The following is a 21,541-nucleotide window of genomic DNA, read 5'->3' as shown; positions in this document are numbered from 1 at the left end:
TGTGAGAGACCTCGGAGTGTCCCGGACACTACCTGTCCTAACTGCTGGTCCCCACCATGCCTGACAGCAGAGACAGCGAGGGCCGAGAGCTGCTCTCAGGCAGTTGGGGGTGGACTGCTGCCCAGGCCTGGTACCCACCATCAGGCTGCCAGCATTCTTCACTTCCTCCTCACACCCTCCCCACAATCCCTAAGGAGGAAGACAGAGAAATTTTTTTTCTTCATTAGAGGACCTGGTGTGTGTGACCTGGTGGGTGGAGATCTGAAGAGTGGGCGTGCACATCTCTCAAGTCCCATATGGCACTAGGGTTCCAAAGTCAGGGCCCTGGCCATAGAGCAACCAGAACCTGGGGACGCGTCTTCAAGCCCAAATATCTTCTACTCACAGTAAAGCATCAGGCATTACTAGGTTATCCTCCTGGTCAGGACAGGAATGTACAGGGGTCCCATCTACAGAACACAAGGTCAAACCTACATGTGACCAGTTCTGGTCTTCCTACAACAGACCCTTGTCTCCTCGCCCAGACACGCTCACAAGTTCTAGGCAGATTTTAAGATTTATGTCATCCCATGGTCTTCCACGAGTTACCAGCAGTCAAAGGGCCAAAAGAGTAGACCAAAGAAGCAAAATCCATAAAAAGCCTAAGTAGTACATGAAAGATAATTCATCTTTGAGGCACCCGTGTGGCACAGTAGGTTGAGCGTCTGACTTTTGGTTTCAGCTCAGGTCATGATCTCGGGGTCCTGGGATCGAGCCCTGCATCCAGCTCAGCAGGGAATCCGCCTGGGATTCTCTCTCCCTCTGTCTGTGCACCTACCCTCCTTCTCTCTCTCAAATAAATAAAATATATTTTTAAAAGATTTTATTTATTTATTCATGAGAGACACACCGAGAGAGGCAGAGACACAGGCAGAGGGAAAAGCAGGCTCCCTGCAGGGAGCCCGATGTGGGACTCGATCCCAGGACCCCGGGATCACGCCCTGAGCGAAAGGCAGATGCTCAACCATTGAGCCACCCAGGCGCCCAATAAATTAAATCTTTAAAAAAAGAAAGATAATTCATCTTTGAATAACTGATTGGTCAATCTTAAAGTTTATTCAGACACAAATATAGTTGAGAAAAAGCATTCAGCTATTCCATCGACTATATCCATGGAGTAATTTTATGCCTGGGGGTGGGGGGGGAAAGCTGGAAGGAGGCAAGTACACTGACCAAGTTAACTTAACAGCTGGTAACTTATCAGTGTTTCCTAATTGTTATAATGAACATGCCGTGTAATAATAAAGAGAATTCCTTGAAATAATAAAAAGATAGCTCGTGTCCCCACCTCCATGCAATCTAAACACTCGACACCCCACATACCTTGTTGAGCTTGCCCAGTGAGGATATGAGATCCGCCCATTCACTTGAGGACTCGAAATTTCTTAAAGCCTTTTCGATCACTGAAGAGTAATTCCTGTATCTGTAATCATTCAAGAGTTCCTGCTCTTCTGGATCCATCTTACATTCTTACAGCAGAGAAAGTATCTAAAAGTCAACCAAGAAAGAAAGGAGGGAGTTATTCAAGAACACAGAGCATTCCCAGCCCAGAGCTACAGGGGACACGTGTCCATAAACACCACCACGCACAAATGCACGCAGCGATGCAATTCAAATATTTAGCAAGGCTCCTGGGCCAGGTCGAGTGGTAGATAAAAGATAAACAGTTCCGGTCCTCTTGGATTCTGAGACACACGGACAGAGCAGAGAAGCAAAAAATGTGAGGATTCCTCTTACCCAACGAAGTTAATTTTAGGAGTGAAACTTATAAAGTGGCTAATGAAATATGCTCTCTGGTACTTCTGAATGCAGGTGGCCCTTCCCACTGCAGGGCATTTATAAAAGCTAAGGAAAAACAGGTCAGGCTATTAACCAGAGCAACCTCTTTGGTGATCCAATCCTTTACAACCAGACTATGAGAGGATTGGGAATATTCTAGAAGAAAATCTAATGGGTGGGGGATTTAAAAAATCAGGATGTAAGCATGCACTGTCTGCCAATCAGTGCTGCCAGAAATCCACCAGGCGCTTGCTCAGTTACTAAGCTCCAATCACCCAACAATCCCCTCAACCAGCCACTGCCCTGATAGTGTCATGTCTCTCTGTGTAAACCCTGGACATGGGGTGGTGATGCCAGGGCCCAAGCAATCACTATTTTTTTCTTCTTGCCCTTGTATATTCTTTGATCCTTTTATTTTATTCCTGTGGCTAGACGCATTCATTATGTATGAAGCACTGCAGCTATTACAAAGCCTGAGACCAATATGGTCTTATCCTGGCTCCAACAGCAACCAGTTCCTCTTTTTATCTCCAGAGTGACAAAAAGGAAACAAAGAACAATGCGGAATGCTGCACTCATTTGACTTCATGAAAATATTCTTTATTCACATACAACAATGTATGCAGTATGAGTGGATGCTAACGTCGAGCTGTTTTTTTTAAAAAGATTTACCCATTTGAGAGACGCAGAAACAGCGAGAGAGAGCATGAGTGAGGAGAGAGGGAAGCAGACTCCTTGCCGAGCAGGGAGCCCGATGTGGGACTTGAATCCAGGACCCTGAGATCATGACCTGAGCCGAAGGCAGATACTTCACTGACTGAGCCACCCAGGTGCTCCATCAGGTTTTGTTTCATAAACACAAGAATCTGTAGGTCAACCTATCAGTTTATTGAAACAAATTACAACTATGAAAAATATTCCACAGGACATAGAAATGTTCAATGGGTCCCTTGATCTGTCACCAAGTTCCATACTTTGGCATTTTCTCAAAAGCGATGACTTAGGGCTCTGACTTATGCTCCTCTTTTAGTTTTCATCTATTTCTCCTCTTTTATTTTCATCTAGATCTATTTAAAGCGTGGCCGACACCCACCTAAGAATCCCATGGTATCTGCTGCTTCACTTTCTGGTCATTCTGGGCCCATTCCAATCTTCCCAAGGCCACCACAACGCTCAGGTTTCCGTCAGTGGACTTTTTACCTCTCAGAGGACTGTGCAGCAGACCATTCCCTCCTTCTCAAAACAGCCACCCGTCAGCCCACACCCTCCTCTGACCCCACCAGCCCTGTGCTGGTTTCCACCTCTCTGCTGTTCCTTCTCCTCTGCAGGCTAATCCCCCTCGACCCTATTGTCAAATAGTGGCATCTCCTGCCACCAAACCTCAGGTCCTCTTTCTCTCTATCCTTGGTCATCTCTCCATTCCGTAACTGGCAAATGCCATCTTCATGCTAATGACCCATGGATTTATAATGCCTGCCCAAACCTTCCCCACCGAGGTCCTGATTCATGCAAGGATTTCCTTGGCTCATTCACCCAGATGTGGCACAAGTGTCTCAAACTTAGTGCATCCCAAACATCCATCAACAAAATATGGTCTCACTGTACAAAGAACAAAGTACCGATATACACTACAGCAAGGGTGAACCTGAGAAATACTAACATAGTGGAAGAAGTCGCACAAAAGGCCACACTTTGTAGGATTCCATGCATACTACACGTCCAGAAGAGGTGAATCTGCAGAGATGGCAAGTAGATTAGTGGTTGCCTTGGGGGAGTAGCAGCAGGAAGGAACTGCAAATGGGCACAGGAATCTTCCTGGGGTAATGGATATGTGCTAAATTGCATTATGGCAGTGGTTGTACAACTCTGTAAATTTGCTAAAAACCACTGAACTGTACCCTTAAATGAATGTATAGACTTAGTAAGCTTGTTAATTATACCTCAAAGAGTGCCTGGGGGCTCAGTAGGTGAACTGCCTGCCTTCGGCTCAGGTCTTGATCTCAGGGTCCTGGGATCGAATCCCGCACCAGGCTCCCTGCTCAGCGGGGAGTCTGCTTCTCCCTCTCCCTCTGAACCCCGCACCCCCGCTTGTGCTCTAATGAATAAATAAAATCCTTAAAAATCACATCTCAGTAAAGCTGTTTTTTAAAAAACTCTATACTCTTGATGGCACCCCCTCAATATGCTCCTTCTTCAGTCCTCTTTTCCTCAGAAAGCGGCCCCACCACTCATGGGACCTTTCACATCATCCTGGACTCTTCCCTCTCTTCACCTGCCTTACTCAACCCAAGTCCTGATTCTTCTAAAACACCTGTGGATTCGATTGCTCGCCTGTGCCACCACACCACTGTGCAAGCCACCTTTCCCCTACAAGCTTGCAGACACTTCCTGATGGTTCTCCTTCATTCTTGCCCCTCTCCAATGCATTTTCACACAGCACTCCAAAAATCCTCTTAGAATATAAATTAGAGCACATCCTCACCATGTTGAAACTCTTCCCTTTAAGCTTATATAATCCAAACTTCCTCACCCCATGGCCTACAAGGCTCCAACTACCTCTGCTTTCAAGGCATTATGCTTGTCCTAAAATTGACTCAGCCTATCACAGAGCCTTTGCACATGCTGTGGCTCTCTGCAAAAAATATACTGGACTATGCATATGAACGTACACAATAAGGGCCCCCACTGATTTCTGGGAAGGCCTCTTCTTCTGAAATACTAGCCTTTACACTTAAAAATTTTTTTATTTATTTTTAGGAAGAGTGTGCAAGCAGGGGGAGGGACAGAGAGAGGAGAGAATCCTCAAGCAGACTCTGCACTTAGTGCGGAGCCCGACTCAGGGCTCGATCCCAAGACCTGAGCCAAAATCAAGAGTTGGTCACTTAATCGACTGAGCTACCCAGGCAGGCTCCCCTTGCCTTCATGCTTTTTAAAAATATTAAAGAATGAAAGACAAACAATTAAAAGATCATGAGGATAGATTAAGGGACAAGTTCATGGTAAAGAGGGAAACTGAGGAAAAAAGAGACAAACAATTAAAAATATTAAAGGATGGCAATGAGAGATGGTAGTTTATTTTCCCAAGATGTTAGTATATTCAAACAGTCCATACTTTTTTTTTTTTTTCAGGACATTTACAGGTTTGAAATGCAGCATCTCTGAACCATGGGAAAACTCCATGCATAATCTAAGTGTCTAAGCACTGGGAAAAGAAACATGAAAAAAACAAACAAACAACAACAACAAAAAAAAAACAAGGGTTCCACTTTCATAGCTCATAATGTAAGGAAAGAGGAAATACCCAAACATGTAATTTCAATTTAAGGTGGCACAATTTAAGTACGGAGGCTGTACCGAAGTAACACTGGTACAAGGGAAGCACAGGGGAAACCCACCTACCAGCAGAGGAGTCTGGGCGGCTACTTAGTAGGAAGAGATCGTTGATCAGCTGTAGTTTGTAATTAGGAGCTGGGGTGGCAAAGAGGCACCCCTGCTTCTGGCAAGGAAGGCGTTGACCAGGTTAAGAGGAGGTAACTGGAGCAGGTCAGTGTTATGGTTGGCGACACGAAGAAAGTACTATTCGATGTAACTAAAGGCACAGATGAGAAGTCTGGAAATAGTCATTCAAGCAAGCTCCTTTTATTTCAAAATATGGGGCCTTCAATACTATGCTACTTCGCAAGACTTCTGGGTGGGCTTGGTAAATCCATCACTATGCACGCGTTTATCTTATGCAACACACAGGAATCCTACAACATGGGTATCATCTTGGGGTTGCTCAAGATGTGTATTTTGGGAATCAGCCTCCCCAGAAAATTGCGCAGGGCCCTCAACAAACCAACCAACCGGCAGAATTAGGAATCCAGCTCAGGTTAGCACAATGGCACAGTCTTTATTAACTACCTTATGCAACAAGTAAAAGTAACGAGTTTGGCCCCTAACACAGCACTTCTGACAGTGATCTTGCAGTGTGTCCTGAATACCTTTTGAGAGAGAGAGAGAGAGAGAGAGAGAGAGAGAGAGACTGCTCAATAAACCTGGTGGAGTTCTACAGGCTACTAACAGAGACACAAAAGAGTCATCATATAAACGAGTATATCTCACCAGCTGTATCTGCCTTAAAGTCCATAATGCCAGCCAGAAATCTCTCACTTGAGCCTTTCTAAATTTCTTAGAAAAACAAGTTTAGGCGAAAAAAATCAACTGCCAGATGAGAAGGAAGTTCACTATAAAGACGTTGACGCGAAGGGTCATGTGAAGTAGATGAAAACAGAGCAAAAAATGACAAACGGGCAAGAACGTTGGATAATGACCCTTAGTCTACAGCACGGAAACGCTCTCCTGCAATCGGTTTAATCAACGCTGGGGCACATTATTTTGAATTTGGTCTTTCAGAGCGGTAATTCAATTGCAGTGGGGGAAAAAAAAATGTAAGACACTAAGGGGAGTAGGCTTTGAGGGGGAGGAGAAGGCCTCCATCATTAAAAAAAAAAAAAATCCTACAAAGGTTTCTCCGAACGCAGCACGGTCTCAGGTCTCAGGTCTCCGGTGTCAGGCCAGGCCAGGCCCGGGAGGCAGGTGCAGGTCGCCGTCTCCATCCGCAGCCTTCCTACGAGTTGCTCCAGGTGCCCCCGCCCGGCCCCGGCGGGCGAGCTCGCGCACTGCGGCTCCGATCGGTTCTCCCGGGGACGGTCGGGGAGGCTTCGGGGCTCTTCCCTTCGCAGGAAGGCCCCCTCCCCTTCCTTTTACAAGGCTTTCGGCCCCTCGCGCTCCGCCCGGACCCGGACCCGGACCGCGCGAGCAAACAAAGGCGCGGCTGGTGGCCCCCGGCTGCGGGCCGAGGGGAGGGGAGGGGAGCGGAGGGGAGCGGAGGGGAGCGGAGGGGAGCGGAGGGCGGGCCGTGACCCACCTGACCTCCACCTGCCCGACCGGAGGCCGTGCGGGGCCGCCCAGGGCTCGGCCCTTCCTTCGCCGCTGGGACCGGGGACCCCGCCCTGCCCCAGGCAGCCCCCGGGGGTCCCGGCCGGAGCCCACGCCCACGCCCACGCGCCGCCGCGCCGGGGCCGTCGAGCCCGCACTGCAGCAGCCGCCCTCGCCCCGGCCCCGGCCCCCCCGCAGCGCCGCTCGCACCCCGCGCTCCCGGCGGAGGACGCCCGCGCCGCCTCGCCGCTCCCGGCCCGCGGGAGGAGACGCCCCGGCTGCCCCGGCTTCGCCCAGCGGCGGAGGGCGCGGGGCCGGCTTACCGGCGGCGGCGGCGTCCCTGGTGGCAGGCGCGCCCACGTGCGGCGCGGAGGAGCCGGCCGGGCCACGGCAGGGGGGCGAGCAGCCGCCGCTGCGGCTCAGCCGGGAGCCGCGACCGGGAGCCGGGACCGGGAGGAAGCGCCGCGCCCGAGCCCGAGACCGAGCGGCCGCGGCCCCAGGCGGCGGGGCGGGAGCGTGAGGTTGGCCCTCGGCGTGGGGGGCGGGGCGGGGCGGAGCCGGGCGGGGCGGGGTCAGGGCGGGCCCTAGGCGCGCGGGGGCGGGGCCAAGAGCAAGCCCCGGGCGCGGGGGCGGGGCCAGGAGGCGGTACCTCAGCGCGCGGGGGCGGAGCCGAGGGCGAGCCGTGGGTGCAGAAGCGGGGCCGGGAGGCGGGCCTTTGACCCGGGGGCGGGGCCAGGAGGCGGTACCTCAGCGCGCGGGGGCGGGGCCAAGGGCGAGCCGTGGGTGCAGAAGCGGGGCCGGGAGGCGGGCCTTTGACCCGGGGGCGGGGCCAGGAGGCGGTACCTCAGCGCGCGGGGGCGGGGCCGAGGGCGAGCCCTGGGTGCAGAAGCGGGACCGGGAGGCGGGCCTTTGGCCGAGAGGGCGGGGCCAGGAGGCGGTACCTCAGCGCGCGGGGGCGGGGCCGGGAGGCGGGCCTTTGACCCGGGGGCGGGGCCAGGAGGCGGTACCTCAGCGTGCGGGGGCGGGGCCTAGGGCGAGCCGTGCGTGTAGGGGCGGGACCGGGAGGCGGCCCTTTGGCCGAGAGGGCGGGGCCAGGAGGCGGTACCCCAGGCGCGGGGGCGGGGCCAAGGACGAGCTCCAGGCGCGGGGGCGGGGCCAGGAGGCGGGCCCTCGGCTCGCGGGGCGGGGCCTGGGCGTCCACCCTGCGGCCTGGGGCTCTAAGCCCCCGAGTCCTCCGCAGCTTCCGGGCGGTGGCTGCAGCTCGCTGCGGCCCTGACAGCCGGGCTGCTCCGTGCAAAGCCTGCACAGGTGGGCGGCGTGGCTCGGGATTTCACCTGGGGGCTCCCCCGACACACCCAAACGGAAGGGGACTGCGGTCAGTGAATCAGCGTGTCCCAGCAGGGGCTTTGGAGTTACAGACGAGAACCGCGGGGCCCCGGGAAAGTGGCCGATGACACCTGGGTCGCCCCATCCTTTCCAGCGGGACCACACCCAAACCCTCGGGGAGGAGGTGCAACGAACCCTTCCAAACACGCTGGGGCCGCAGGAGGCCCCGCGGACCCTGGTGAAGACATCCCCGCCCCCGGAGGCCGGCCGCACCTTTCTGGCCCTTGGCATCAGAGGCGAGGGAATTAATTCCCGAAATGAGTTTCATTCTGTGGGTTCTGGCTCAGGAAGGAGACCTCGGTCAGTTTAAAGAGCATTAATATTTCCAGATAAGCCCTGACGCCTTCCTGTCATCCTCACGAGCGTCCAGACCTGGACAGTTGAGACCCACCCAACCTGGCCTGACAGCTGCAGAGCCAGACGCACCTAGGACTGGAATCACGCAGAGTTCACCTGCGCATCCTGATTGCACCAGCTGGGGCTCCCAGCCAGCCCAAGCAGCAGCACCTGTTGATTGAGGTAGTAATTTCTGCACAGGCCTCTGACCATTTAACCCTTGACAGCCCCTTAAGGAATTTTCAGATCTGGTCTGGGGCTCCCAAAAACCATGAAAGAGTTAGGAGGTGGGAGTGGAAAGTCTGTGAACACATCGAAATTGTACAGAACATCTTGTGTATGTGTTTCTGGAAAAGGGTATATGGTTGGTCTCAGATTCCCAAGGGGACCTATCACCTCCCCCAATCACCAAGAATATTTTCATAGTTTGGGGTATTGGGCCCCTGGACTGCCCAGGCTTCTGATTCTGATTCCATCTACATTTGGCATATACCAAGTGCACCAGATGTAAATCCTCTAATGGTCAATTTTAGGAGTGGTCTTTAATTAGAAGTGGAGGAAAGCTAAAGGATGGAGCATTTAGTAGAAAAAAATTAATTTCATGAAAACTGATTTCCTGATGTAGATACAGGAAGCTCCATTTTTACCAAAACAGTTGCCAAAGAGGTGAGGTGGGGCTTTTTTTGTTTTAGGTTCCTCAAATCCTAGCCACACTCCACATTGCATTTAGCTAATAATGAAAGAACTGCTTATACTCCCCACTGAAAGGGAGAACCGGTCTATCCGTGTCAAAACCACTATGTATAACTTTGTCCTAATATATTAAATAATATATATATATATGCCTTGTATTTTTTTCATTTAAGTTCGATTTGCCAACATATAGTATAACACCAAGTGCTCATCCCATCAAGTACCCTCCTCAGTGCTTGTCACCCAGTTACTCCAACTCTCTGCCCACCTCCCCTTCTACAACCCTTTGTTTCCCAGAGTTAGGAGTCTCTCATGGTTTGTCTCCCTCTCTATTTTTCCCACTCAGTTCCCCTCCCTTCCCTTATAACCCCTAGGACTATCTCTTATAGTCCTCATATGAGTAAAACCATACGATGATTCTCCTTCTCCAATTGTATGTCACCTATCTCTAAAGAACTCTAGGTGTGTGGAACATTAAGTTAGTTTTGACAGATTCAAGTACTGTCAACGCTTAAAAGAATCACTACATTTATAATCAGGATTGACAGTAAATGTACAGCATTAAGATTTGAAAGTTTATTCCTACACAAAATCTGTTTCTGTGGGTCAAATTGTCACGTTTAAAAGTCTACTTAGCTGTGTTTAAGGCATATAAATAGAGCATGTTCCCCATATAATCTCTAATCAGAGCATTTCAGATTTAATTTGAATCAAAATTTTAATCCTTACCCCTTCTGATAATAAAGACGGGGTTATAGGGACCCCTGAGTGGCTCAGGAGTGGAGCATCTTGCCTTTGGCTCAAGTCATGATTCTGGAGTCCTGGGATCGAGTCCTGTATCAGGCTCTCCACAGGGAGCCTGCTACTCCCTCTGCCTGTGTCTCTGCCTCTCTCTGTCTCTCATGAATAAATAAATAAAGGCTTTAAAAAGGGGGGGGGGTTCTAAATCAGAAGTGACTACATTTTCTGGTTCTCTCTCCACCTTTTAGAGAGATTGGCCAGGTAAACACATTCTGAGTTTCCATATGCAAATCCTGGTGATTCTCTAACCTTGTTTTTTCTATGAATAGATCCTCCACTACCCCATCTGGAGAATATCCTGTGCAGTTCTATATTTGATGCTGTGCCCACTTTGTGGTTGACTTGCAGAAACAAGTATACCTTTGTCAGAATCATCATTATCACCAGTTTCATCTCCACACTACATCACTGTTCAGGATCTTGCTCTGTCACAATCTTTGCTGAAGTTCAGTAGGTGAGGGAGAAGCCCAAAGGGCAGGCCTAAAGCTGATACTGTATGTGGGTTTCACACCCACGTGTCAAGCTAGAAAAGTGTATCACAGAGAAGCTGGTTCAGGCAGGGTCACTGGCTCCTTTTGGGGCCTAAAAGGCACACAGAATGGGATAATCCACTTAAAATATGCCACTTTTAAACCTATTTCATTTACCTATTTTATGGAAAAGTTCACACAGAGGTTAACTTGGAGATCTAACAACCATATGGCTTACAAATCACTTAGATTCAATATATCATCTCCCTTAATTTTTACACCAAGGGGATTGCCCTGGTCTCTAGACTCATGATAGTGAAGCTGGACATGCCAAGCACTAGGCACCAAGAAAAGCAAAGGAACTGCTATTAGACAGTCCTGGATATGCTGCTGGCTCCTGGCTCTTAGCTGTGTGATCTTGGACAAGTTCTCCAAGCCTTTTTAATTTTTTTAAAGATTTATTTATTTATGATAGAGAGAAAAAAAAGAGAGAGAGAGAGTCAGAGACACAGGCAGAGGGAGAAGCAGGCTCCCTGTGGGGAGCCCAATGTGGGACTGGATCCCGGGACTCCAGGATCACACCCTGGGCCAAAGGCAGGCGCCAAACCGCTGAGCCACCCAGGGATCCCCTTTTTTCCTTATTTGAAAAATGGTATTAATATATCTATCTTGGGGCACCTGGGTGAGTCAGTTGGTTAAGTGTTTGCCTTCAGTTCAGATCATGATCTCAGGGTCCTGGGATAGAGCTCCATGTCAGGCTCTCTGCTGAGCGAGGATTCCGCTTCTCCCTCTCCCTCTGCCCCTCCCCCAACTCATTCATTCTCTCTCTCTCACTCTCAAAATCTTAAATACCTATCTCAAAGGACTGCTGTAAGAAATACATATAACAATGAAGGGAAAATATTAAGCATGACATATGGCCTAGTATGCCATGGTTCTTAATTCATGATTTTTTTTTCCTTCTCATTCTAAACCTAATTCTTTTTTCACTACTACACCATGAAACATCTTCATGCACATATATTAGATGCCTTTCAGTTGCAAGCAATAACATAATTCAAACTTAACGAATGGGAACATTTCTTTTAAGGATACAGAGGTATCTTGGAGCATCTCTTAGAATCTGGGATCTCAGGAATAGTCTGAGGCCAGGTAAGGGATGCCACTGTGGGGTGGTGGGACAGTCTCTTGAGAATTAGTTGCCTTTTTCTGGCTATACTTGGTTCCTTCTGCTTCTTAGACCATGTAGGCTGGGGCAGAGCCAATCAGAGTAATAGCTCTGAGCTTTTTCTGATCCAGTCCAGCTGGTGGTGGTCCTCTTTAGAAGCTGGGCCCAGGGATCCCTGGGTGGCGCAGCGGTTTGGCGCCTGCCTTTGGCCCAGGGCGTGATCCTGGAGACCCAGGATCAAATCCCACATCGGGCTCCCAGTGCATGGAGCCTGCTTCTCCCTCTGCCTATGTCTCTGACTCTCTCTCTCTCTCTCTCTCTCTCTCTCTCTGTGACTATCATAAAAAAAAAAAAAAAAAAAAAAAAAAAAGCTGGGCCCAGAGCTGGAACAGTCAACAGAGGCTGGCAGGGCAAAGTCACCTTGTGGCTGTTGTAGCTGCAAACATGGGAAGAAGGATCAGGGGGGAGGGTACTGGGCAGACCGTCCAATGAGGGTCCCTTATGACCTTTCTATAAACATGATACACGCTGATCAGCAGTTTACAACTGAGAGTCTTCTAAGCAGGTTACACATGGATCCAAAAATGTCAAGGTGATACTTGGCTAGAGACAAGGAAGGGAGAAGAAATAAAAGGAACTGGCCTGTTTACTTGTGTGCTTCCTGTCTGTGACTCCATTAGACAGAATCTGAAAGTGCTCCAGGGTCCCACTGCTACTGCCCATCATTGGCAGGGTTCTGGAGGATGGCTGCGGAGGAAGACGAGTATGAAAGATACAGAGGAAACATAGCGAAAACCATTAAGATGTTTTTAGAGTCAGACAAGAAGTCATTAAGATGGTCTTAGGAGCTATGGTCTGAGACAAATAGAAGGGCAAACTGGATTTAATCAGGCAAGGTAGAGATGGCTAAAGGAAGTGAGACGCAGCCTGGGTGGGACTCAGATGTTCCTCCACCCAAAGTGGATGAAGAAGGGAGGTGTGGGTTGTCAGAGCTAAATGGCACTTGGCCATCATTAAGTTGAAGAGTCAAGAAGTGCTTTGCATGCTGAGACAGACTAGAAATAACAGGATTACCTGCATCATCCTGATTTCCCCAAATAAATGAACCTTGAGCATTTCCATACTCTACTGCTTCTCGAATGGAAAATAGCCTTATCCCTTATTTCTGCAATGCTGTCGTCGGGTGATACGATGTGACCTTTGTGGTCATAATCAAGTGACAACATTGCCGTATCTCGCTATGAACAGCCCATCATAAACTTGGTAAATTTGCAGTATCTTTCCTTTTCAGGTCGTCCATTGTGCACCTGTTGTATCTCTGCTCTTTGGCCAGCCATTCCTCCGGAGGTCTTGACTCCCCAGCAAAGCTTCTTCACAAGTGTACTTCTGTTTCCTAAGATCGTTTCCAAGTCCTTTTTCTACAGGGTAGAACCAGAACCCGCGGAGGCTGTTTACAAAACCAACCCCATTTGAAAGCAGGGAATGTGGAGTTGCCTATTGCCAGAGAGACTACAAAATGGGCTGAGGGAGGCATCTGAAGGATCACCTTGGGCTGTAGCTCAGAGGGGAGCAGGAATGGGTCAGGGAGAAAGCATCTGCCTGTGTCAGAGTGAAGAGATGGTCTGGACAAAGTTGCCCACATGTGGACAATTTGAAAGAAGGGGCAGGGTGACTTTGCAAACATCCTGGGAACACAGAAACCAAAACCCAAGTAAAAAAAAACCAATATGGAAGAAATCATAGCCCAGTGATAAAAAGGACATTCTCCCCGAGTCTTTCAAGCCATACTACTTCATAAAAACTAATGAAAATGTGCTCAGATATAATGAAACAGAATGTGATACAAAAGAAGATTGCAGAACTATGGAAACAGGATAAATCACACCCTTACAGAGTTAACAACCTGGGATCAGCAAGGGATGGCTGGAACATGGCCAGAACCTGCTCCGTAGCTCCCGCTAGACCAGGTTCTCAAACTGCCCTCCCAGCACCAGCAGCACCTGGGAACTTGTCGGAAGTGCATGTCCTGGGACCCCAACTCTGGGCAATGTCTTAACGTGCCCTCCAGGTAATTCTGATGCCCTTTGACACTGTAGAACCAGGTTCTTAGACCTGGTTCTTCTCCCTTTCAGGCTAGAGTTTGGGCATAGCAAAATCGCTCAGCCTGATTTCTAGAACAAGATACTTTCTCACAGGGATATTCTAATCTGCATTCCCCAAGGACAGAAACAGAAGCAGACTACAACACCAGAATTCATTCATTCATTCATTCATTCAGCCCACAAACATTTATTAAGCTTTGAGCACCAAAGCAGACATTCACCAGTTTAGGACGACTTTGTCATGGACTAGCTGGCCATGAGGCTCAGTAGCATCTGGAGGCAGGAGAGCCAAGTAGACAGGGGTCTCGGCTCCCTCCTCCACAGTCCTGGGGCCGTAAGGCCCACCCATGTCCGTCTTCACCCACCCTGGGCAGCATGCATTCAGCAGAATCCTGTCAACTTTCCTCTTCTCATCCAGACGCCAGGCCAGGATTCTTGATAAGACCGTGACCCCCAGCTTAGACACCCCATACGCAGAGTTGGGCCAGCCTTCCCTCTCATGCACTTCATTGCTTGTATCCTCCACAAACTTCTTCATGAGGTCCACCAGGTCCTCCTCTGTGAGTGTCTCACATTGGAACTTCTTCTGTAGATCTGCGCTGCAATTTTCAAGAGCCTTTGAACCCTCTAAACTACTGATATTCACCACCCTGCCTGGAACAGAATAGTAAACACATGGAAGCATGTCACACAAATAAACAATTGTTGGGGCGCCTGGGTGGCTCAGTGGTTGAGCGTCTGCCTTCCACTCAGGGTATGATCCCGGGGTTCTGGGATCAAGTCCTGCATGGGGCTCCTCTCCAGGAGCCTGCTTCTCCCTCTGCCTATGTCTTTGCCTCTCTCTGTGTGTCTCCTATGAATTAAAAAAAAAAAAAAACTCTTAAAAAAATGTTGGTTGACTCTACTCAACATGCAATTGATTCATACTGCAGGTTTAACTGCTGATTTAAAAAAAAAAAAAGAATTCAGGATGCACCCAGTGGGCGTTAACATTATTTTGTGCTCTCTTCCCACAAAGGGAAAGACACATTCCCATCAATGACAGGGGCTAAAGAGCAGTGATTACTCATTAGGTGAACAGGAGGTAGGTCTGTAGTGGAATCACCAAGCGGTTTTATGAAATATTCCCCTGCACACAGAAACACTCCAGCTACCTGTGAACTTGCTTTCCTAGAGACAGCAGCTTCACCCTGAAGATTAAAGCTTTTTCAGGGTTTGCCCAATCCTAAGGCCCATGGGCAGCCACCTCTTTATCTCCAAGTACCAAAAATCAGAGTCAAGCAATGCCTTGTCTATCTTTAATGGTGGCTACTTTACACATGGCGTGAGTTAAAAATATTAAAAAAAAAAAAAACCTGGGTTGGAGAATTATTTATTAGAGAGAGAGAGAGAGAGGCAGAGACATAAGCAGAGGGAGAAGCAGGCTCCCTGCTGGGAGCCCAATGAGGGACTCATCACAGGACCCCGGGATCACGCCCTGAGCCGAAGGCAGACACTCAACTGCTGAGCCACCCAGGCGTCCTTCAAGTCCAATTTTGATTTTCATCACCTTTTTTTTAGCCTGTAGCTAAAAATTAAATATAGTGTAATGAAGGAGTTAACATTCATATTACCAATAATTCACAGCTACTAAAGAGACAGTCATGTGCATAAAAAATATGCAGGCCAAAAACTATAAGACAATTTGAAGTATTGTTGGAAATCTCTGAACCAGTGAACGGGTGAATTTATACAGTTCATCCAACATCAGAAAACACCCTGTTTCAAGGGTTCTTTTCTTACTTATCCTGACTCCACTACCTGTGCATTCAATAGGATAATTAGATGATTTTTTTTTTTTGAGTAGGTTCCATGCCTACCTATAGAGCATGAAGCCCAATGTGAGACATGAACTCACGACCCTGAGATCAAGACCTGAGCTGAGATCAAGAGTTGAACACTTAGTCACCCATGTGCACCAGGATAATCGGATTTTATTGCATTTTCTAAGTGGCATTCATTCACCACAGAGACGGGGCTGGAGAGGGGACTGGGGGGTGGAGAGGGTGTTGCACATTCTACTGGATATTCTTGTAGGCCAACCCCACACGGAGATGCCCTCACTCTGTCTTGTACACAAGCACTCGCTTATCTCTAGGTACCCAAGACTCTTCAGTAATTTTCTCCCTCTCTTGTAATACATATCGCTTTCCCAACTTTAAACTATGAGCAATTTGAAACCTATAGGGAAGTTGCAAGAGTAGTTCGATCAATACCCATGTACCCTTCACTTAAGTTCCCCAATTATTAGCATTTTGCCACATCTGCTTTCTCCTTAATTGCAGACCAATCTAAAACTTTGCCCTAAACACTTTAGTATACGCAAGAGTGATCACACTTAAGACCTTTATCATGGTACAACGCTGTTATCCAAAGTACAGTCCATATTCAAAGGACTCCAGTCCTTTCAAGAATCTTCCTTTAAGGTTTTGTTTTCACTCAGGCTCTCATCTGGGATGATGGATTGCACTTAGTGGTCATATCGCTTTAGTTTTTTTTTTTTTTTTTTTTTTTTTTTTTAGATTTATTTATTTATCTATAGAGAAAGTGGTGGTGGTGGTGGGGGACAGAGGGAGAGAGAGAATCCCAAGCAGACCTCATGCTGAGCAGGGAGCCCAATGTGGGGTTCAATCCCATGAACCTGAGATCAGGTCCTGAGCCAAAACCAAGAGTCAGATGCTTAAGTGTGCCGCCCAGGCGCCCCTCTCTTGAGTCTATTTTAATCTAGAGAAGTTAACAATGACCTTTTTGAAGATTCTAGGCTGTTATTTTGTAGTATCTGTCCCAATTTGGATTAGCATGTTGTTCTTAGACTCACTTTAATAGTGTGGCCAGGAATACTACTACTTCGAGGACGTTGTATTCTTCATTACTTTCTAAGTGGCTTTATTCTCAATCACCTGGCCCCTACAAGGAATTAAATTCAAAACGGAAAGGAGGAAAGAAAAGAAAAACGAATTACAGGAGCTCCGCTATGCCTTTGGTGGAAAAAAAAAAAACTTCCTAGGAGTAAGAGGAAGCCTCTGGGACAGAGGCTAAGGGGTGACAGTCTCAACAGCCAGATGGGTCCAATCAACCCTGAGAAGGACTGGACGCACACTATCCACATATACACCCGCTTTGGTGAGGTCCAGGGGGGCTCTCTGGTCCAGAAACAACCCCTATTCCTATTCTTAGAAAGGGTGTGCAAGTAGCTCCACCTAGTGGGCAAACATTTGATTAATCTGTGAACTGGGAATCTTAAATGAATAAGAGGGTAACTTTCTTTAAAGAGATATTATAATGCTAAATAAAATATGGCTTTGAAGTCGGCTTTGTTTGTAGAGACGGTGATTCCCTACAAATCAAGAGGCAAATAACCCTCAGCCTCTTGTCCTCCAGGTAAATATGAATTTTATGGAAAAAGCACAAATATTCTCAGCGTGTTGTAAAGCAGATTCCCACTTTGGGAATTACTGTTAAAGAGAACTGGTTAAGGCCAGTGATTCACCTGCTCTGGGTTGTGGCCTGAGCCCCACCCTCCCCAAAGCCATCTTTTATCTTTCAGAATGGCTTGGTTTGCAACATTTAGCGTTATGCTCCGTCCCTTCACTGGAGCGAATTATCCTGATTTGATTGATGGGAGAAGTCAGGAAACCTGAATACTGCTCCTAGCTCTATCGCTACCTGTCTGTGTTCACAGCTTTGGGTCTCAATTTCCTTCTCTGTAAGATGAAGACAAAGGAATGTAAGGTTTCTTCAATACCTTGTAGCTTTCAAATTCTAGGATTCTAAAAACCATAAAGACTTCTGGATACTCAGTAAAAGGCACCCTTGCCATGGAATACTATGCAGCTGTAAAAAGAAAGCTTTCTCTCCTGATCTAGAAAGAGTCCCAGATATAGTAAGTGAAGAAAGCAAGGTGGCAAACATTATACTTAAGGATCCCTTTCTGTAAAAAAAAAAAAAAAGGGCACAAAAATATGCACTTAGATTTGCATTAAAAAAACTCCATCCTAGAGGCATGCCTGGGTGGCTTAGTTGGTTAAGTGTCTAACTCTTGATCTCAGCTCGGGTCTTGACCTCAGGGGGATGAATTCAGACCCTAAGTTGGGCTCCATGCTGGACATAGAGCCCACTTAAAACAAGACAAAATTCCATCCCCTTGGCCCTGGGTACACACCAACTCCATGCAACCAGACCTAAGGCTTCCTTCATTTTAAAAATTATTTTTAAAAAAGATTTTATGTATTTATTCATGAGAGACACACAGAGAGAGGCAGAGACATAGGCAGAGGGAGAAGCAGGTGTGCGGAGCCTGATTCGAGACTTGATCCCAGGACCCCAGGATCACGCCCTGAGCCGTAGGCAGATGTTCCACTACTGAGCCACCCAATATTTGTTGAAAAATAAAACAATCAGTGTTGTTTATTGGAGGCACCTGGGTGGTTCCGTCGGCAAAGCCTCTGCCTTCAGTTCAGGTCATGACCCAATGCGAGTCCCACGTCCGGCTCCCTGCTCAGCAGGGAAGTCTGCTTCTCCTTCTGCCCCTGCTCCTGTACTCATTCTCTCTCTCTCTCAAGTAAATAAAAATCTTTATTAAAAAAGATATTTATGGAATACTTGGGAATGTGGGTAAGATACTCGCTAATAAAGAAAAATTTCTTTGGGAGGTTCTGCATCAGCTTGACAAAATGAAGGAAGCAGCACGAGGAAAGCCAAAAAAAAAAAAAAAAAAGACTAAAAGAGATCCTTCTCCCAGGCCCCCAAATGAGCTGGACATGGCCCCACCACCCTGGGGAGGTGAGAAGGGCCCACTGAGGTTGTTCAAAGGCAAGAGGCCTTGGGGGACCTGTGACACCTTATCATTCTAGGGTTGAGTTCATGACATGGGACCGGAGACCACTGCCATGTGCCATACATACCTTTTAAAGCTAAAGTGGGCAGGTGAAGAGTAAGCTATTATGAGAAAATAGTGCAGTTTTCTATTTTCCCTCCTACAGGGAAATAGCATCCCTGGGTGACTCCTGAGGGACAGCCCCATGGCCCACTTCGTGCTGAGGGATGCAACCTGGCCATCCACGGGGCTGGACTTACCATGAGGTTTTATTATTGGCAGCAATTCGTTGCAGACATTTCTTGTGGCAAAAAAGTTTGTCTTCAGCGTTATCTCAGCTTGGATGTCAAAGGGCGTTGGATCATCAGCTTCCAAAAAGAGAAGGAAACAAAGTCACGCATTTCCCCTCTGAAATGTATATGACAAAGTGGATCTTATCTCTAATGAAAGTTAAAAAAAAAACAAGCTAACTTTAAAACGATTTTTTAAGCCACTGGGTCGGTGCTTCTCAAACTTCCAGCACGCGTCTGAATCACCTGCAGGGCCTGTTAAAACAGCTTTCTGGGCTCCACCTCCAGACTTTGGGATTGAGAAGGTCTGGGGTGGGGCTCCAGAATTTGCATGTCAACGCGTTCCCAGGTGACGCTACAGCTACTGGTCTGGCCACACTTTGAGAATTGCGGGCTTTCAAGGCTGCTGCTCAATCTCGACCGGGTATGGGACGCAGCTAGGGATTGTTAAAATGCAAATTCTGATTCAGCAGGTGTGGAAGGAGGCCTTGGTTGAAGGTGATGCAACCAAAAGTGGTTCCGCCGCCCACACTTTTTGAGAGGGTGGGGGCTTCCAGCCGAGGTTGTGTTCCTGTCCACGCGGTCCAGGAAGCGGAGCATCTCTCCATCAATCCGTCAGCCTGCGGGTCCCCGCCACTTCCCGCCTGCGCTCCCAGAAAGCCCGCAGGCTGGGTTGGAGGTGCGGATGCTCAGCGACGGTGACGGGTTAAGGCCGGGGCGGAGGGGCGGGAGTCGATCAAGGCCTCATACTTTTTACTCTGTTCTGCCTCTTGGGTTTCCCTTGCCCAGTAGGTTGGTAAGTGGGGCTGGCCTGATTATTCTTTCTTCCCCCGGCACAAGGCAGCTCAATTAACTTTCTTGTGTGTGTGTGTGTGTGTGTGTGTGTGTGTTTTAAAGATTTCATTTATTCATGAGAGGTAGAGACACAGGCAGAGGGAGAAGCAGCCTCCCTGCATCAGGGCTCGATCCCGAGTCTCCAGGATCACGCCCTGGGCCGCAGGCAGGCGTTAAACCGCTGAGCCCCCCAGGGATCCCCTAAATTAACTTTCTTAATAGAACCACAGAGAAAATAATCTTGATTTTTTTTTGTCCCCCTCCGAAGATGCTATTTAAAAAAATCACACTTAGCATGTATGTTTGATGACAAACCCAAATTCCCTGGGGGTGGGGTGGGTGGGGGGTGGGTGGGGGGTGGTGGGGAGGGAACAAGGCTCGCTTCCTTTCCGCCTGAGCCTATCAAAGCTCTCCATTAAACAAAATCTCAAGTCCACTAATGTGTAAAGTGCGCACTGATCTCGTCTCAGCGATCCATTTCCTGTCCCGAGCAGATGCCTCCGGGCAACTACGAATGCACCCTTTCACGCTAAGCGAAAGCCCTGTCCGAGTGAGCTCGGAGACCCTTTGCAGAGAAAATGCTTTTTTTTTTTTTTTTTGCATGACAGAAAGCTGGTGAGCTTAGCAGGGCGTGGCCCCCCTCCCCGGAGGCCGGGTTTCTGGCACCCAGCGGCCGCGGACGGCTCCGGGAGCGCCCCGGGATGCGCCCCACCCGCCTTGCGCCCAGCGAGCGGCTCTGGCGACTCCGCGAAAAGCGAGGATCCGCAGCGGGAGGCCCGGGCTGAGCGCGTCCCGCGGAGCTGGCGCTGCGCTGCGCGATCACCCGGGCGCACGGGGGCGCACGGCGGGGGGTGCCTGCGGCTCTCTGCCCTGCACCCTCGGCGCACCCAGGGACCCCCCCCCATCCCGACCTACGCTTGAAGGCGATGCCCGCGTTGTTGACCAGCACGTTGAGGCCCCCGTACTCCTTGCGCAGGAAGTCGCGCAGGGCGCGGATGCTCTGCAGGTCGTCGATGTCCAGCAGGTGGAAGCGCGGGCTCAGGCCCTCGGCCTGCAGCTGCTGCACGGCCGCCCGGCCCCGCGCCTCGTCCCGCGCCGTGAGCACCACGTCCCCCGAGAACTGCCGGCACAGCTCGCGCGCGATGGCGAAGCCGATGCCCCTGTTGGCCCCGGTCACCAGCGCCACGCGGCTGCAGGACGACATGGCCGGGAGGGGAGGCCCCGGGGCGCGTGGAGAGCGGACCGGGCTGCGGGCCCCCGGGGAGCGCGCTGCAGCGCCGTGGACACAGGAAGGGAAGCCCCAGAGACCTGAGCGCTGCGAGCCCGGGCTGCGGCTTCTGGAGAACCAGGCCCCGGGCCTCGGGCCCTCCCCTGCGAGGAGTGGCCGTCTGTTCCCGAAGGTTTCGTAACGGGCCGTCTCCCGGGTCCGCCCCTTCGCCCGCGCAGATCCCGCCCCCGAGTCAGGGCCGGTCTCTCGGAGCCCGAGCGGATGGTGCAGGGTCGGCCCGGGTCTAGAGATTCCCTGCAGCTGGATTGAAGAAACTATTGCAGGAAAACCCCACAAGGAGGAAAACAAGTGCTGAGTAATTTTCTTGGGCACGTGCCCATCATTCACTGCAAAATGGAAATGTTCGCCTTTTCCTCAAATGCGATGAAATTAGACACCGTAACTGCTTCTGAAGACACAGATCTCCCCCCCCCCTCCTTTTTTTGCTTAAACTCAAGAAAGACATGAGAAAAAAAAAAGGGCCTAGGAGGAGATGTACAGGTACAGGTGTGGTCCGGGCTCATCTTTGCTGTGATTCCCAGTGCGCCCCAAATGGGACGAGTGTGGATGGAGCCCTCTCTGCGTGTCAAGCCTCTTACTG

The 21,541-nt window shown here is 49.5% G+C and overlaps 2 protein-coding genes across 7 annotated transcripts in view; both read right to left on the bottom strand.

Annotated features, from left to right (window-relative positions):
- DOP1B (DOP1 leucine zipper like protein B) overlaps positions 1-7,200 on the bottom strand; it is a 105,504-nt gene extending 98,304 nt beyond the window's left edge. Inside the window, exons 1-3 of one of the 6 annotated variants that reach the window (XM_049104571.1) lie at positions 5,923-6,665; positions 5,218-5,801; positions 1,363-1,527 (exon numbers count right to left, since the gene is read on the bottom strand). In XM_049104571.1, coding sequence (XP_048960528.1) covers positions 1,363-1,500 — 138 coding nt within the window. In that variant the 5' untranslated portion in view covers positions 1,501-1,527; positions 5,218-5,801; positions 5,923-6,665. Of the gene's footprint in view, positions 1-1,362; positions 1,733-5,217; positions 6,788-7,061 lie in introns of those variants that run through there. The other 5 variants (XR_007407543.1, XM_025449663.3, XM_049104570.1 and 2 more) reach the window with 5 other exon arrangements.
- Positions 7,201-13,845: 6,645 nt separating this feature from the next.
- On the bottom strand, positions 13,846-21,133 carry CBR3 (carbonyl reductase 3). Its single transcript, XM_025449862.3, has 3 exons — positions 20,589-21,133; positions 18,810-18,917; positions 13,846-14,348 (listed from the first exon to the last, which is right to left on the bottom strand). The coding sequence occupies exons 1-3, from the start codon at positions 20,875-20,877 to the stop codon at positions 13,912-13,914; spliced, it is 834 nt and encodes a 277-aa protein (XP_025305647.1). The 5' UTR covers positions 20,878-21,133; the 3' UTR covers positions 13,846-13,911.
- Between the last annotated feature and the right edge of the window lie 408 nt (positions 21,134-21,541).

This window comes from Canis lupus, chromosome 31 (assembly GCF_003254725.2).
Source record: "Canis lupus dingo isolate Sandy chromosome 31, ASM325472v2, whole genome shotgun sequence".
NCBI lineage: Eukaryota > Metazoa > Chordata > Mammalia > Carnivora > Canidae > Canis > Canis lupus.
The sequence above is the reverse complement of the archived record's forward strand: the minus strand, read 5'-3'. Positions and strand labels throughout refer to the sequence as shown.